This window comes from Ceratotherium simum, chromosome 2, assembly GCF_057802395.1.
Source record: "Ceratotherium simum simum isolate JZ-2026a chromosome 2, ASM5780239v1, whole genome shotgun sequence".
Taxonomy (NCBI): Eukaryota; Metazoa; Chordata; class Mammalia; order Perissodactyla; family Rhinocerotidae; genus Ceratotherium; species Ceratotherium simum.
In genome coordinates, this window is record NC_141901.1 from 70,065,357 (window position 1) to 70,081,119 (window position 15,763).

The 15,763-nt window shown below is 36.2% G+C and overlaps 1 protein-coding gene across 4 annotated transcripts in view; it reads right to left on the reverse strand.

Annotated features, from left to right (window-relative positions):
* ABCD3 (ATP binding cassette subfamily D member 3) overlaps nt 1–15,763 on the reverse strand; it is a 75,013-nt gene that overhangs the window by 11,932 nt on the left and 47,318 nt on the right. For all 4 annotated transcript variants that reach the window (XM_087447089.1, XM_004420815.3, XM_087447093.1 and 1 more), the window contains exons 9-20: nt 15,316–15,458; nt 12,333–12,402; nt 9,984–10,053; nt 9,537–9,634; nt 9,315–9,406; nt 7,611–7,702; nt 7,458–7,530; nt 7,269–7,332; nt 1,202–1,279; nt 1,031–1,096; nt 844–933; nt 246–365 (exon numbers count right to left, since the gene is read on the reverse strand). In XM_087447089.1, coding sequence (XP_087303215.1) covers nt 246–365; nt 844–933; nt 1,031–1,096; nt 1,202–1,279; nt 7,269–7,332; nt 7,458–7,530; nt 7,611–7,702; nt 9,315–9,406; nt 9,537–9,634; nt 9,984–10,053; nt 12,333–12,402; nt 15,316–15,458 — 1,056 coding nt within the window. The remainder of the gene's footprint in view (nt 1–245; nt 366–843; nt 934–1,030; nt 1,097–1,201; nt 1,280–7,268; nt 7,333–7,457; nt 7,531–7,610; nt 7,703–9,314; nt 9,407–9,536; nt 9,635–9,983; nt 10,054–12,332; nt 12,403–15,315; nt 15,459–15,763) is intronic.

The window sequence follows — 15,763 nt, forward strand, 5'->3', positions numbered from 1 at the left end:
TTTCCTTTCACAGGAAAATTTGTGAATTTTTCAAATTCCAAACTTACACATATAACACAAAGTTATACATTTTTAAGCACTATTATTATCATTTAAACTAATCCATACTATAACAATTGCTGAATAAAAAGATTACAATAAAACTGTGTGCCTTGATTAATCAAAATAAGTCAAAAACGCTGGGCTCTAAGCGCAGCTTTATGCACCAGTTGCACTGTGGTGCAATGTCTTCAGAGTATACTTACCGCCATTCTTTGCTTTTCTCCACCACTGAGAACATCCATCCAATCCTGAACACTGTCCCAGCCTCCTTCACGTTCAAGGATATGACCCAACTGGACATTATCTAAGTATTCCTTCAGTACCTTTCAGCAAAATGATTACAGATGAAATCAAGCTTACTACAAACCAACATTCTCTATCTCGCTTTATTTTTTAAACTAGAATCACTACAATTCTATTGCCAATAGCAATTAAAAAGGCAAATTTCACAAAAGAATGTGGCACAAAGGTAGCCCTGAACCCTTTACTTGCTTTCTACACTAACTTTGACAAAATATATCTAGTAGCTTAAAGAGAATAAAACTATTGCATGTAATTAAAGGATGAGGGCAAGGAGAAAACAAACAACAGTGTAAAGACAAGGTCCAACACTCAACCAGTCACAGTTAAGCAAAGTAGTTAACATACTACCTCAACTTGGAAAGTTATAATTAATGACAAATCTTTAGATGGCTTTACAAGTTAGGATAAACTACCTGGCACTTAAAATACTTAACTGATTAAGATAAAGAATCTGAAACAGAGTATTTCAGTAGGTCTAGGATATAAACATTTCCTTACTAGGTCAGATATCCCTTTCCTTTTCTGATCGTCTCTTCCATCTGGATATATCACTTGGTCTCGAAGTGTTCCTAGGGTCATATAAGGTCTCTGATAGTAGTAGAGCAAAAATCATTAGAAGTGAATTCTCAGAAAATAAATAGAAAGATCTTTAAACCAAAGATTACAAAATAACTCAAAGTCTTACCTGAGGAACATAAAATAACTTTCCTCTCTCAGGTTTAGTTAGGCGTCCTCCAAAAAGAGGCCATAACTATAAAAGGAAGGTGGGGAGGCGAGGAGCAGTTGTAAATTTCACAATGTGGTAGATTATATGGCAAAATAAAACTGCAAAATTTTCAGGTCAACTTGTACTTACTTCACCAAGAACACGGAAAAGTGAACTCTTCCCACAGCCATTTGGACCACAAATTAGAACGTTGGCCCCAGACTGAACCTGAAAGAAAATTAGTCTATGAATTAATTAAATAGAGTGAATATACACTCAATAAACATTTCCTTGGAGTCAGTTCTTTGCTAATGACAAACTTTCTATTTTGTCTATAAATGTAATACTAGGTAGAAGCAGTGGAGGGTATGGTTGAAGGGACCTTTTACTTTTGCTTACTTTCAAATTCTACTCATTTACCTATTTTCATTTAAAAATCATTATTGATTGATATCATCAACTTAATCTCAATCAGAATATAAAGAGCTAAAGCTTAAAAAAACCGAGGATTCTTGAAAACAATAAGTATGTGTATACAATCTTTTTTAAAAAAATGGAATTGTACTATTTATGTTCTACATTTGTCATTATTTAACAATCTATCAAAAATACGTCTTCCAGGTCAGTATATTCAAATTCCTCCCATTCCTTTTTTTAATGCCTGCAGTGTATTCCATAGTAAGGATGCACCATAACTTATTTAAATACTCCTCTTTTGTTGAATATTGAGGTCATCAGCATTTTGTTTTGCTCTTTTAGGTAATACTGTAATGAACCTCCAAGTCAGTGAGCAAATTTATACACTAGTGAGAAATGTTTCTATAGAAGAAATTCTTAGGAATTAGAAGTGTGGGATCAAAGTATATATGCATTATAAAAATTTACAAGTGCCACCCAATTGCTCTGCAATACTGTAAAGTTAAATGAGAAAATGTGAAGAGTAGTTAAGTTCTAAGCTTACAGTCATATAAATATGTGCTTACAGTCTTATATAAATATGTGTTAATCAACCCTGTGAAGAATCAGAAAACCTGGGTTATAATTATAGCTTACAACGTTACACAGCAACATATCACAGCAGGAAAGAAAACAACAGAGAGATACGAGTTACTCTAGCTGTGGAACCTGCCTTTCACAAATTTTTTAAAATGCTAAGCCTTAGGTTCCTGTTATTTAATTCAATGAATATTTATTGAATGCTCAGTGTCACGCTCTATTCTAGGCAATGGAGCTACATTAATGAACAAGAGACCAAAAAACCCCCAAAACAAACAAAAACCCAAACCCTGCCCTTACCAGTTTACATTCTAGTAAGAGAGACATACAATAAAGAATATGCATAACAAATGAGTAAATTAAATAGCATGTTAGGGGGCCAGCCCAGTGGTGCAGTGGTTAAGTTCGAGCCTTCTGCTTAGGCAGCCCAGGGTTCAGATCCCGGGTGCGGACCTACTCACCGTGGCTCATGAGGCCATGCTCAGGTGGTGTCCCACATAGAAGAGCTACAACTCTACAACTATGATACACAGCTATGTACTGGGGCTTTCAGGCGAAAAAAGAAAAAGAGGAAGATTGGCAACAGATGTTAGCATAGGGCCAATCTTCCTTAAAAAAAAAAAAATAGCATGTTAGAAAATAAGTGCTATGGAGAAAAAACAGATCAGGGTAAGGAAACTTGGGAGTGGGTGGAAGAGGCTGCATTTTTAAGGTGGTAAGGCCAGGCCTCAATGAAAATGACAACTGGGCAAAACTTTGAAAGAAGGTGTGAATTAGGAGTTTATCTGAAGGACGACTGTTCCAGACCCAACTCTACCCACAAAAAGCTGGTGCAAAGGCACTGAGGCAAGAATGTACCTGTCCTATTCAAAAAACAGAAAGGAGGCTGATTTGGCTGGAGAAAAATGAGCAGGAAGGAAGAGTAGAGGAAATGAGCTCAGAGGGGTAGGAGGTGGGGGTAGAGTAAGTGGCAGGTAAACCCTAAGGGCAGTGTAAGCCATTGAAAGGACTTTGGCTTTTACTCTGATGAAACGCAGAGCCATCAGCATTACTTACAATAGCCAAAAGGTGGATACACAAAATGTGGCATATGCATACAATGGAATATTATTCAGTCTTAAAAAGGAATGAAATTCTGATAATCGCTACCACATGGATGAACCCTGAAGACATCAGGTTAAGTGAAATAAGCCAGACACAAAAGGACAAATATTGGGTGATTCCACTTAGATGAGGTAACTGGAGTAGTTACAGTCATAGAGACAGAAAGTAGAACAGAGGTTACCAGGGGCTGGGGAGAGAGGCGAATGAGGAGTTATAGCGTAATGGGTACAGAGTTTCTGTCTGTTATGATAAAAAAGTTCTGGAGATGGTTAGTGGTGATGGTTGCACAACACTGTAAATGTACTTAATGCCACTGAATTGCACAGTACAAAGTAATCAAAAGGGTAAATTTTATGTTATACATATTTCACCCCAATAAAAAAAAAATTTTAGGGGCCTGCCCAGTGGCATAGCCGTTAAGGTCATGCATTCCACTTCAGTGGCCAGGGGTTCGCCGCTTCGGATCCTGGGCGAAGACCTACTCACCACTCATCAAGCCAGGCTGAGGTGGCGTCCCATATAGAAGAGCTACAACTCTACAACTATGATACACAACTATGTACTGGGGCTTTGGGGAGAAAAAGAAAAAGAGGAAGAGTGACAACAGATGTTAGCGCAGGGCCAATCTTCCTTGATAAAAAAAAAAAATTTTTTTAATGGTTGCAAGAGTAAATTTTGTTAAGTACATTTTTCCACAACAAAAAAAGAGGGAGAAGGAATGAGCTTTAAAAAAACGATTGAGTTTCTAGCCTTCCACATAGCTGATCTACAATAAAATACCACATCTTATGCACATCAGTGTTAGAGAATGAACTATTCTGATTGACTCTGCCAGATGAATGAACTGTCTCTTTTTCTGAAAAATTATTTTAAAGCATGGACTTCTTTCTAAGCAATTACCTATCTCCTTTTCCTGTAAAATTGAATATAATGATTATTCCTGATAATGCAAGGTTATTACATACAATAATTTTACTCTACTATAATAGTGATGTCCTTAGAGGCGCCTAAAGTTCAGAAAGCTGTTAATTAAATGGTTCATTACTACTGTGCTTTATTTGGGTAATGTCAGTCCTATATATCTTTTTCTGCCCTTAACTGTTCATTGTGGTTTTCACTGGTATCCAATACTTCTCCACATTATTTGTTGCAATATGCCAGGAAACCCAAAAACCAAGTTTGTAATAATGTGTAAAAATAACAACTAGACATCCTTAGGTACTCTCTTATGCTCAAATGTCTTAGATTCAGCATTAACTTTTCTTTACTCCATGGCTTTTGGTAATGTTGGACAAAACTTCCAATTATGACATCAGTCACAGCGAGCCAATGATAATTTTTCCACATTAAAGATTTATAAAAATATATTTTTTTTCTGGGTTGAATTAAGCCGAAAAGCCAAGGGTAACTGTCACGGAAAATTAACTTCTTAATAACACTATACCATTTTTGAGGCCCCTGGATAGGTTTAATGGGGCAATGAATGCTTTGAACCACATTTTTACCAATTAAAATATTCCCCCAGAAATAACACTTTTGTTGATAAATCCTACTTCCTATTAATTTACCATAATAAATCATCAAAAAATCCTACACACAAATATGATTTACATAAAAGAAATTATATAAAAGTATGCTGTTTATGAAGATTTGCAGGCTTCTTTAAACATTATAAATGTGCCTTACTAAAAAGGTAAAAATTTAAATAAACTACAAAGTACTATTTTGACAACCTACACGTTGTTAGCTTTTAGGGTGTTCAGTCTATAGATAGATAAATACGCCTGTGCGGGAGGAGTTCATAAAGGAATAAGGTATAAAATCTCCTTCCAAAGAAGCTTATATTATTTGGTTATTATGTAACCCAAAAGACAAAGTAATCGTAAAGCAGGAAACGTTTATTTTTAGTGGCCAAGTCTGTTTTATTATGCCTCTTTCCAAGAGAAAGGAATCTTTATTTTCAAGTGAGCCAGATGGGTAGAAAATAATCGAAGGTTACAAAAGACCAAAGAATGTTTGTTGAATAAAAGAAAGCTATGTTAAGAAAAATGTAAGAAAGACAACATAAATGAGAAAAGCCAAGTCTAATTTAAAATACCTTAAGCCAGAAAGAGACAGAAGAGGAATTCATTCCAGTCAACCAAAAGGACAGAAATCAAAGACACAACTCCCAGTGGAGGGGAAAACAAAACAAGAAAACAAAACAAGAATCACAGGGACAACAAGTGGGACGGAACACGGTCATGAAGTAAAAAACTTGAACTAGTAGGGGTGTCACTGGAGACTCAAATACAACTTTCCAAATAAGACAAAAAAAGAGCAAAAGAGCAGGGGCCTTTCTCAGACTATGAAAGTGAACTTATAGGAACCGGCCAGAGTATATTAAATCCAAACATGAGGCTTTAAAGAGAAGGGTTTTTAGACTAAATAGAAAGCGACAGCTTAGTGTGGTAACCTTATGACAAAATGAATAATATCACAGACCATCATCATGATATTCCATGTATCTGGACTCACAGATCCCAAATCCCTTCTCACCATGCTTAAGCCATGTGTGCATCTGTATTGTTGGTGAATCTATTTCTGCATAAAGACAGTGAGGAAAAGCAGGAGAAAGGGCCAAGAGGATTCTTCAAAGCGGAAATCACATGGCCACTTCACCCTTGGGTTGTGGCAGTAAAGGGGCTACTGGAAATCTAACAAAGGTGGAGTTGTGAGCTCTGTTTTAACCCTGAAATCAAGCCTGATGGGTGGCTACCTACTGTGTCAAGGGAGCACACCAAATTGACTGAAGTACCAGAGCCAAATGAGAAAACACTTCTGTAATACTTGCAGTCATTCAATATTTACCAACTATATTTAAATCTTCTCTACTTCCTCTTGTGTTACCTGGCTTTAAAATAAATATGATAATGTACTACACTCACTGTTGAATAAGTTCAAAGTACTCCGCATAACTAACATTTTTAATTTTTATAGTTCCTTAAAAAGTGGAGATGTACTTAATAAATATACATTACTAAGAGTAGAAAAATTGAAGACTTACCTAAGATTTTAAAAATTTAAAAACAAATCCAATAATTATGCTCTGTATTTTAGAAACTATCGTACAACATTCCTTTGATGAAAGCAGTTGAAAAGAATCCCAGCATCCAACACAAATTACAGAAAGCCACATACATAAGCACAGGGAGAGGAATTCTAAAGCTGCGCTAATACAGCAGCTACTAGTCACATGTGGCTATTTAAGATCAAATTTATTAGAAATTAAATTCAGTTCCTCAGTTGCACTAGCCACATTTCAAGTGTTCAGTATCCACATGTGGCCCCTACATTGGACAGCACAGAAACAAAACATTTCCATTATTGCAGAAAGTTCTATTGGACAGTGTTGTTCTGGAGAAATGATATCCAGAACTGGGGAGACAGCCTATGTGATAGGAATTTGTTAGTGATCTTTAAGAATTTCAGGTCTGAACTACACACAAAGCCACGATAGACACATAACCTAAATCATAATCCTCAGGTTTGCAAGAGTCTTAGAAATCATACAAAAATACTCATCTTTTGCTTTCTCTTTTTAATTTGGCCTGCCACATTCCCAGTGGCTAACAGACTACTGAATTAGCACCACTCTTCGCTGGCGTGGGATGTTCCTTGTTTTGGGTGAGTGGCTATCTGTGGTGCTATTATGCTGCTCCTCCACTGTTTTCAGTAGTAATAAGTCTATCTTTTATTTTTATAGTTTTGTTTTATGTGACCTCCTGCACAGTCAAAACAATACCAAACCATAATTTTCAGAAATTAAACAGACTAAAATTATATTTGCATGTTTAAATATTCATTCTACATTGGAGATTCCAATTGTCTCTCCTATGGCTTTCATGAGATGGACTTCATTTGCAAAAGATTTTTTGATAGTAATATTTGAACAATTAAAGTCCTGTCAATTAAGAAAAACAGATTTCTAAGTGTTTCAAAGACTTACTTTTTAAAGCGATTTTGTGGATTCAGAGACTAAGTCAAACCTTAAAATTATTTAAAATATCCCGACAACAGTTTTGTATTTCACATTTTGAAGATGATTTAGCTTTTATACAATCATTTAAAAACTTACTTCAAAATTAAGGTCTTGGATCAAGATATCTCCATTTGGCGTTGCTAAAGGAACATGATCAAATCTAGAGAGGAAAGTAAAAAGAGGACAATTTTACATTAAACACTAAGCAAATGTAGCTGAAAGAGAAAGGCTACTATGTAGTTTAACAAATATTTATAATATTAAAGAACCTTTTTCTGTACATACTTTATAATGTTATCAGCATTAATGATTTCTCCAACACCAGGTATCAAGGGAATGACTTGTGCTCCTTCAGTACCTTAAAGGGAAATAAGTATTAAAGCATCATATTATGTCAGCAAACACTTAATTTATGTGACCTAGTACACTCATATTTACCCTTTTCCTGTTGCGAGACCATTGTGCGTTCATATTTGCCATGATTTAAATCCTTTAGTACTTGCATTAATTCTGTAATCCGAGCAGTAAAACTGAAATTAAAAAAGAAAAAGAAAGCCATAATCAAAACTCAAAAGGCTATCATATCTTTTATTTTTATATTTATTTATTTACTTGAGATATAATTGACACATATTGTGTAAGTTCATATCTTCTATTTTATACAAACTGAAGTTTCTAAAATTATAATTTAGTTTAAATGAAATAACCTAAAAGAAGTCTCATCAACATAAAGTATTAGTGATAGTATGCATGTTTTAATATTGCGTTTAAGTAGGAGAGCAGGAACATGGGAATAAAAGAGAAGAGGTTTCAGAGGATCCTTACTTCAACAGATACTTACTTCATGAATAGGTAAGTCAAGAAGGTTGTTTGCTTCTAGAATTTTAAGGAAGCTTCCTGTAGATACTACAAAAGGACTAGCGCTAGTGCATTTCTTCGACCCAAGAAGTATGGACCCTGAGCTCCTGCACTCTGGGCTACAAAGCCATGTACAAAGTTGGGCTCTATCTGAGGAAGGCAGTTATTACATGTATACCAAATGCATGCTACCTCCCTGCAAATATGGAAGAATTTGGAAGATTCTTCTCTTTCTTACCCTGAAGACGGAAAACGATGAAGTGCTGTTAACTGATGGAAATCACTGTGGCAACAGAGAGAAATCAAAAGTAATGACAAGAGGTTGAGGAGTATAAGAATGACCTGATGGTCAAAGAGAAAGCACTCTACGTCAGAGAAGCAAACAGGATTTGCCTGTGAATAAGAAGCAGAAACCTTCCTAAAGGAACAGAAAAGCACCCCACATGCCATGAACTATAAAGGCATGAGAAAGGTTATCAACAAGTAGGAAAAATGTCAGCATTCTCAAGAGAAAGAGATGACTCATAGTAGTTTACAACTTCTCCTGTCTTGACAGAAGATAGAAGATCTTAACCACAGGAGAAGAGAAGAAAGAATAAAGAAGAGGAAATGTGCAGACGAATTACAGGCCTAGGAAAGATCTTGTCATCCAATTTCTTCAGATGACCTGAAACTTAAGCTGCTTTTTTACATTATAGTGTTTTTTTACAACATACCAAGCCCTTTATATTAGAGCCTGAAATATTTAATCCCATTTTATGGTCTAAGAACAATTTTACTAGACAATATGACCATATTTAGAACTGCACCTACACATACCACAAGATAACTTTTCATTTTTTTGCATTAAAATCAACTTCATCTTGGTTCATCTTTTGCTAGGTTGCCAGTATCAAAGATCTAAGAAAAAAAAATGTATGGTGGGGCATAAAAAAGTTCAAATGACAAAATTCTATTCCTTAATTTAATTTTCTATGAATTAAGAAAAGATTGCCATGATTTAACATTTCCCAACTTATCTAATGCCAGTGTCCATGAAGCAGACAGCTTGAGAACCGCTAACTTAGTTTAAGGCTCAAAACAGCTATCTTAAGGAAACATGAAAAGTTCACTATCAGAGAAAAATCTTCCTTAATTTTCTATCAAAACCAGCTTCCAGGAGTAGGAAATGGGGCTTCAGTTGCCCCTTATCTTACCCTCAACTGGGCACAATCAAGTCATTAAGGATAACATAGTTTTAAAAATTATACTCTGCAATTGCTCATTATTACTAATATTACTTACCCAGCCAATCTAGTCATTTCACGGCCAGCCAAGACTATTCGACCCAAAGCTTGGGACATTCGTAAAAGCATTCTTCCACTTTGGTAGTAATCCTAAACAGAAATAAATATTAATTTTCACTGACATTTCTAAGAGTAAAATGTAGATTTTCTTTACTTTTATATTTTATACTGTTACTTTTATATTGAAATTTTCAATTTATTATGATTACTACTACTTTACCTCCAGAAGTTCTGAATGTGTACTCCTGACATGTCGAGGATGAGACAAATCTAGGAAAGGACGACTGACAACTACATAACCAACTACAGTGGCAAAATCTGAAACAAAACAGTTAAGACTTAAAACAATAATAGTCCTCCACTTTTTCCGCAGATCCCATCCCGCCACCTCTTTTTTTTTTTGGTGAGGAAGATTAGCCATGAGCTAACATATCTGTTGCCAATCCTTCTCTTTTTCCTGAGGAAGATTGGCCCTGACCTAACATCTGTGCCCATCTTCCTCTACTTTATATGTAGGACGCCTGCCACAGCATGGCTTGATAAGTGGTGCGTAGGTCCATGCCTTGAATCCAAACCTGTGAACCCTGCGCCACCAAAGCAGAGTGCATGACCTTCACCACTACACCTCTGGGCTGGGCCCCTGCCACCTCTTTTAAAACCTACTTACATTTGGCGATGATGCTATCGATGAAACCCATAGAAAACCGAAATAAGATGAAATTATGTAGGTGCTCCACCTGGCAGAAAGCAAAAACAAAAAATATGTATTTTCTATGTATAAAAAAAATGAATCTACTATGAGGATAAAAGAAATTGTACAATTTATTCAACAAATATTTACTGAGTGCCTATGATTTCTGATTATATTATACATCACATTTCATTGAGCACAAGGCTGAGGAAGTGCCAAACTTCATGAAACCATTTTTATGCAAACAGAATGGAAATTACATAAAGAAAAAGAATGTTAACGTGGTGTCCCTTGCATATAATAGTACAATGATATTGTATTCACAATACTGTCAGACACACATATGCTAAAACTGATCAATAATCAAAATAAAAAGAACAGAAGAATGAGCTAATTTAGGCGAAACACTAGCTGTCCAGACTGGCACTCAGTGCTTTGCTTTAGCTGGAGACGTCTGGTCTGAGCTTTCTCTAAGAATTATATTTCACTCTGAACCAAGCACTAATGGAAACCCATGCTGCTCAGCCCGAGACTGTAGCTCTAATCCTTGCATGTATAATCTCAAAATTACAAGTCAGAAAATGTTTTTTATTCCGCATTTTTAGTGTTCTCGAATTTTCCATCTATCAGATTATTCAAGGCCCCACATGATCCAGCACTGGGCTCTATCTTAAACCTCATCTGCTTCTACTTTGCTCCTTCTCACTGAGCTCCAGAAACACTGGTTCCTCAAACATGTTCTCACCTTAAGGCTTTCCTCGTGCTGTTCTCTCTGCCAGGAATACCTAAATATTTATATTTTGTGACTAACTCCCTCACCTCACGTGGGGTTCTGATAAAATGCCACCTCCTCAAGAAAGACTCTCTTGCCATCCTAGCTAAATCAGCCAGGCAACAGCCCCCATCAGACTGTACCGCTTCAGCCCATTTTATTTTTGATCACAGAATTCATTACCGCCTGAAATCATATAAAATATCCAGTTGTTTAAATGTTTATTGTCTCCTCCACTAAACTGTGGGTTTCCTGAGTACAGAGTAGCTTGCTCTTACTATTTTCTGCAAAAGAACAATAGCTGGAACATTTATTCAACAAACGCCATGTATTATATACTGTGCTCAATGCTGGAAATACAAGAATGAATAAAACAGACAAGATCCCTGAGCTCATGGAGTTTACATTCTAATGAAAGAGACAAACTAGTAAACCAACGAGATAATTACAAATTGCAATATATACTTTTAAGGAAACAGATCATTAAAATGGGAAGGAACTGGTGGAGGCCATTTCAGATAGACTAATCAGAGCAGGCAAGGCCTCCAGCAGGTGATAACTTTTGGGCTGAAATCTAAAGGACAGGAATAAGCAAGCCATGTGAAGAACGAGCCAGTGAACAACAGTCTCCTGGAAAATTACCTTAAACGCATTTTATCAGTGAGCATGATCCAAGTTCAGTCTTGTTAAATATAAATAAGGCAAAAATGCAATTTCTGAAATAACTTAAAATGACAACTTCTTTAATCTTTTTAAATCACCTCAAATATATATTTAATTTCATAAACATCCACTAAAATTAAAGGCAGGATTTTGTCAGTCAAGCTCATCCATTACAACTAGCACCTGGAACAAGTATAAGCACCTGGATGGCACTCAGTATCTTTTGAATGAATAATGAATTACTTGAATTCAAATTTTCTAAGTGGCAAGTTAATAAAAACTGAAGTATAGTTTTTACAAGGAACAATGTTTATATTCTAAATCAAGGGTCAGGAAACTATGGCCCACAGTCCAAATCCAGTTGGCTACTTATTTTTATAAATAAAGTTTTATTAGAACATAGCCACCACCACTCATTTACCACAGTATATGGCTACCTTTGAGCGGTAGAGTTGAACAGCTGCAATGGAGACCATAAGACCTGAAAACCCTAAACTATATATGTACTATCTTGCCCTTTAAAGAAAGAGTTTGCTGACCCCTGCTCTAATAATCTTCACAGTATTTTCACGAAGGCTACAGGAACAAATTCTTTCTGTAGAAATCACTAAATTTATCACTAAATAAGACTCCTAAGCAACATCTGTAAAAATACACTGACAATTATTTTAATAAATCCATCCATTTTTTTAACTGGGCAACTTAATATATGGATGTGATAGTTTTTATTCTCATATTTTTAAGAAAAAATCCTTTATAGTTATTTAAAAATAAATATTTTAAAGACTAAAGATACATACACACACACACACACACACACACACACACACGGTATAGACCAAAAAAAAAGTCTTTCCATAAATACGTGAGCTTCAAGCATGTTACCTTACCAGTTTTCGAAAGACTGAGTAGATTGTCTGCTTTTCTCTTTTATTCCCATTGTAAAAGGCAACCTCTTCACTGTTAAAGAAAATAATTTAGCAATTAATTTTAATGTTACCTAAGCCTGAAAAATAACTGAAATATAGTATTTGACGACTGAATATTTGTATTTAAATGGACATTTTGTGACTAAGAGCTTATTGGGTGCATGTCAAGCCATGGTCTATACCTAGCTCCGCTGACTGGAGCACAGGAATACACACCTGACTGGATCATAGACTGGACTGCAACCATATGTTGCACATGCCCCATGTAGCCTGGCTGGAAAGGTGTGCTGGGCTAATTCTCAGAAATTTGAATAAAGAAATAAGAAAGAAGTTGCCATGATATACAGGAAGGCAGGGCTGTGACAGCCATTATAGACTACAAATTGAATACAGACCCAGAGAGGTGGGAGAGGACAAAACAGCTCTAAAAACATAAGTAGCAATGCCATGATATACAGCCTTTGAAAGACAGAAAAGCAAACTAAGTCTTGATGGCTTCACAGTGCCAGCTCCCAGGAGGCCTAGCTGCATAGTCATTCTTATTCTTGGAATTCCATCATATCCTCACAACAACTCTCTTTTCTTGAGCTGGCTTGAATGAGTCCACAAGGGCCACAAAGATCTTGACTAGGAAAAAAAAAGGCATTTTTATAGATGAAGAAATGTTCAGTGTAGTTAAGTAAATCTGCAAAAGTCAGAGCTAGCAAGTCAAGCAGCTGAGATGTTAACTCATATCTGACCCTAAAGTCTTGTCTTTCCACTCTATTCAGTATGATGTGAACTTTCCCAGCAAAGTACTTCTTACAGCAGAGGAAAGTAAAGATTTACATAGGAGCCTAGAAGGCACAGTTAAAACAGCCTTCAATAAACACTCAATATTTCTTTGAAGTGTCTTTTTTCTCTTAAAATTTATGTAAATTTTATATTCTACTCCAAAATGTACCTGTGTTTTTTTCCATCATAAAAAACAAGGCAGTTCCTACCTCAACCCCTTGAAGCAAAATTAACTTTCCAGAAAGATGAATCATGTTTGACCTGTGCGTCACAGTTTCCTTGACACAATGATACCCCAGGGTATCAGATTCCCAGTTTAAGAAACACAATTCTTGGGGCCGGGCCCGTGGCTTAGCGGTTAAGTGCGCGCGCTCCGCTGCTGGCGGCCCAGGGTTTGGATCCCAGGCACGCGCCGACCCACCACTTCTCCGGCCATGCTGAGGCCACGTCCCACATACAGCAACTAGAAGGATGTGCAGCTATGACATACAACTATCTACTGGGGCTTTGGGGGGAAAATAAATAAATAAATCTTAAAAAAAAAAAAAAAGAAAGAAAAAGAAAGAAACACAATTCTACACCTCTAATCACTTTTCTTACTTCTTATGTACATTTAAGCCTATGGAGGAAGATGAGGTGAGAATTATACTCCTGAGCTAAGTCATTTTAGCTCCAATCTAAAATCTGAAAGGACAGAACATCTTAGAATGTTGATGGCTGCCTATCCAGCATCTGTTCTCTTCCACGTTCTTCTTCCTAAGAGAATTCCAATTTTCTTAAAATTATCTATCCTTTCCTGTGCACCCAAATGGTTTAGGAATGATCCAACCCCATCCACAGTGGATGAGTTCCAACTGGTCTAAGCCAATCACTTTGCTGTAATTGCTTTAGGCATGGGCAAGTGCTAATTCTATCCAATGAGATGTGAAAGAAAGTCTGCTGTGGGGCTTCTGGGAAAGTTTCCTTGCTCTCTTCAAGAGACAACAGAAGAGATGGCCTGTTTTTGTTTTGGGACTTTTTTCAGGGGAAGAGGCTTGGTGAGATCCGGAACTGCTTTTGCCATCTTATGATCACAAAAAGAATTAGCCTGAGGAAAGGGGCAACATACAAAGGAAGGCAGAGCCAAGAGAACATCAAAGAAGAGCCAGAGCCTTGATCATGCTACACCTGGAACTGCTCTACCTTAAGAGTTCTTACTGAAGTACTAAATGTCCTTATTGTTGGAGCCACCTGAGTCAGAGTTTTCTGCTTCTTGCAATAGAAAGCACCCTGGCTGATACCATCTTTCATTCACTTGGCAAATCACCTCTCTACTCAACCATCTATTCCTCTGCCTCCCTACAGCAAAAAACTCTATTTAAAACTGGTACCATTTTAGCAAGCCAATAAAGGAAGACGGAACTGTTAAGAGAGTAATTTCCTAAGTAATTTTGTAAATGCCTATAGGGTAGTAAATAAATATTAGGACTCTCAAAATGACTTAGGCTGACAGCCAATATATGAGAAAATTTATTGAGCACCTGTTACATATTAAAAACTGCACTGGAAGCTTTATATATATTTCATATTTAATCCTCACAATGACCCTGCATTATCTACCTATTATAAACAAGTAAAGTAAGGCTATAAATAACTTGACGAAAGTCACATAATATATAATTGATAGGTAGAGGAGGTAGATTTTGGAAGTAGTCAGGCTGGCTCCAAAGCCCAATACTTTTTCTTCCTATTCTGGATTTTTAAACTATTTGGAAAATAGGGAGAGACATGTAGTAAGAATGAATTACTGAGTATTCCAAACATAATCTCAAAATAAAAATATTTGTGGATAAACTTAGACAAAATTTTCTTTGAAGAAGGAAGCAAATTTGAATTGTATTTGACTATGTTTAAAGTGAAATTAACAGAAAATTAGTCAATAAAGACATGAAGAGGGGAATCAGGGATACTACACAGTTAAAAAGAAAAAGGGTTAGAAATGTGGAGGATTACTACTTTATAAAACTGATATCCTTCATAACGTATATTTTCAAAAGAGGTAAATACACATAATTTCAGAAACAGTGTTACTAGACTACTAAACAGTGTTACTAGTCAACTTACATGACATCAATATCCATAAAAATGAATTTTTAGTACAGCTAAATGCATTTAACACATTTCTCCATACCTGTTTGTGATGAGCCGAGAATTAACGTATCTATACTCTCCTTCATACTTTTGCTCAGTTACTGTCATCTTACCAATGGGTCTTCTAAGTCGAGTTAGCAATAGCCCAGAAACAAGCAAGTAGGCCATCATGCTTGCTGGGCCCTATTATTATTGGGAAAGAAAGATATACAAAGTTCAAGGATATCATAATAAATTCACTGGATGCAACATGCACAATTTCTTTAATTAACTCCAGTGACCGAGAGAAACTGCTCTTGACTAATTTTTTTCCCTTGTTTCTCTTGTGAGAAAATACACACTAGGCCTCTATGCTTTTACTACTCATCTATTCCTCCCACCACTTCAGCTCATCCCCCAGCTCTCCCAAATTTGCTCTCCTAAAAACTCCGAACTGCAGTCCTCAATCTCTCTATGGCATCTAAAGCTCTTCTGATGGAACTCTTCTG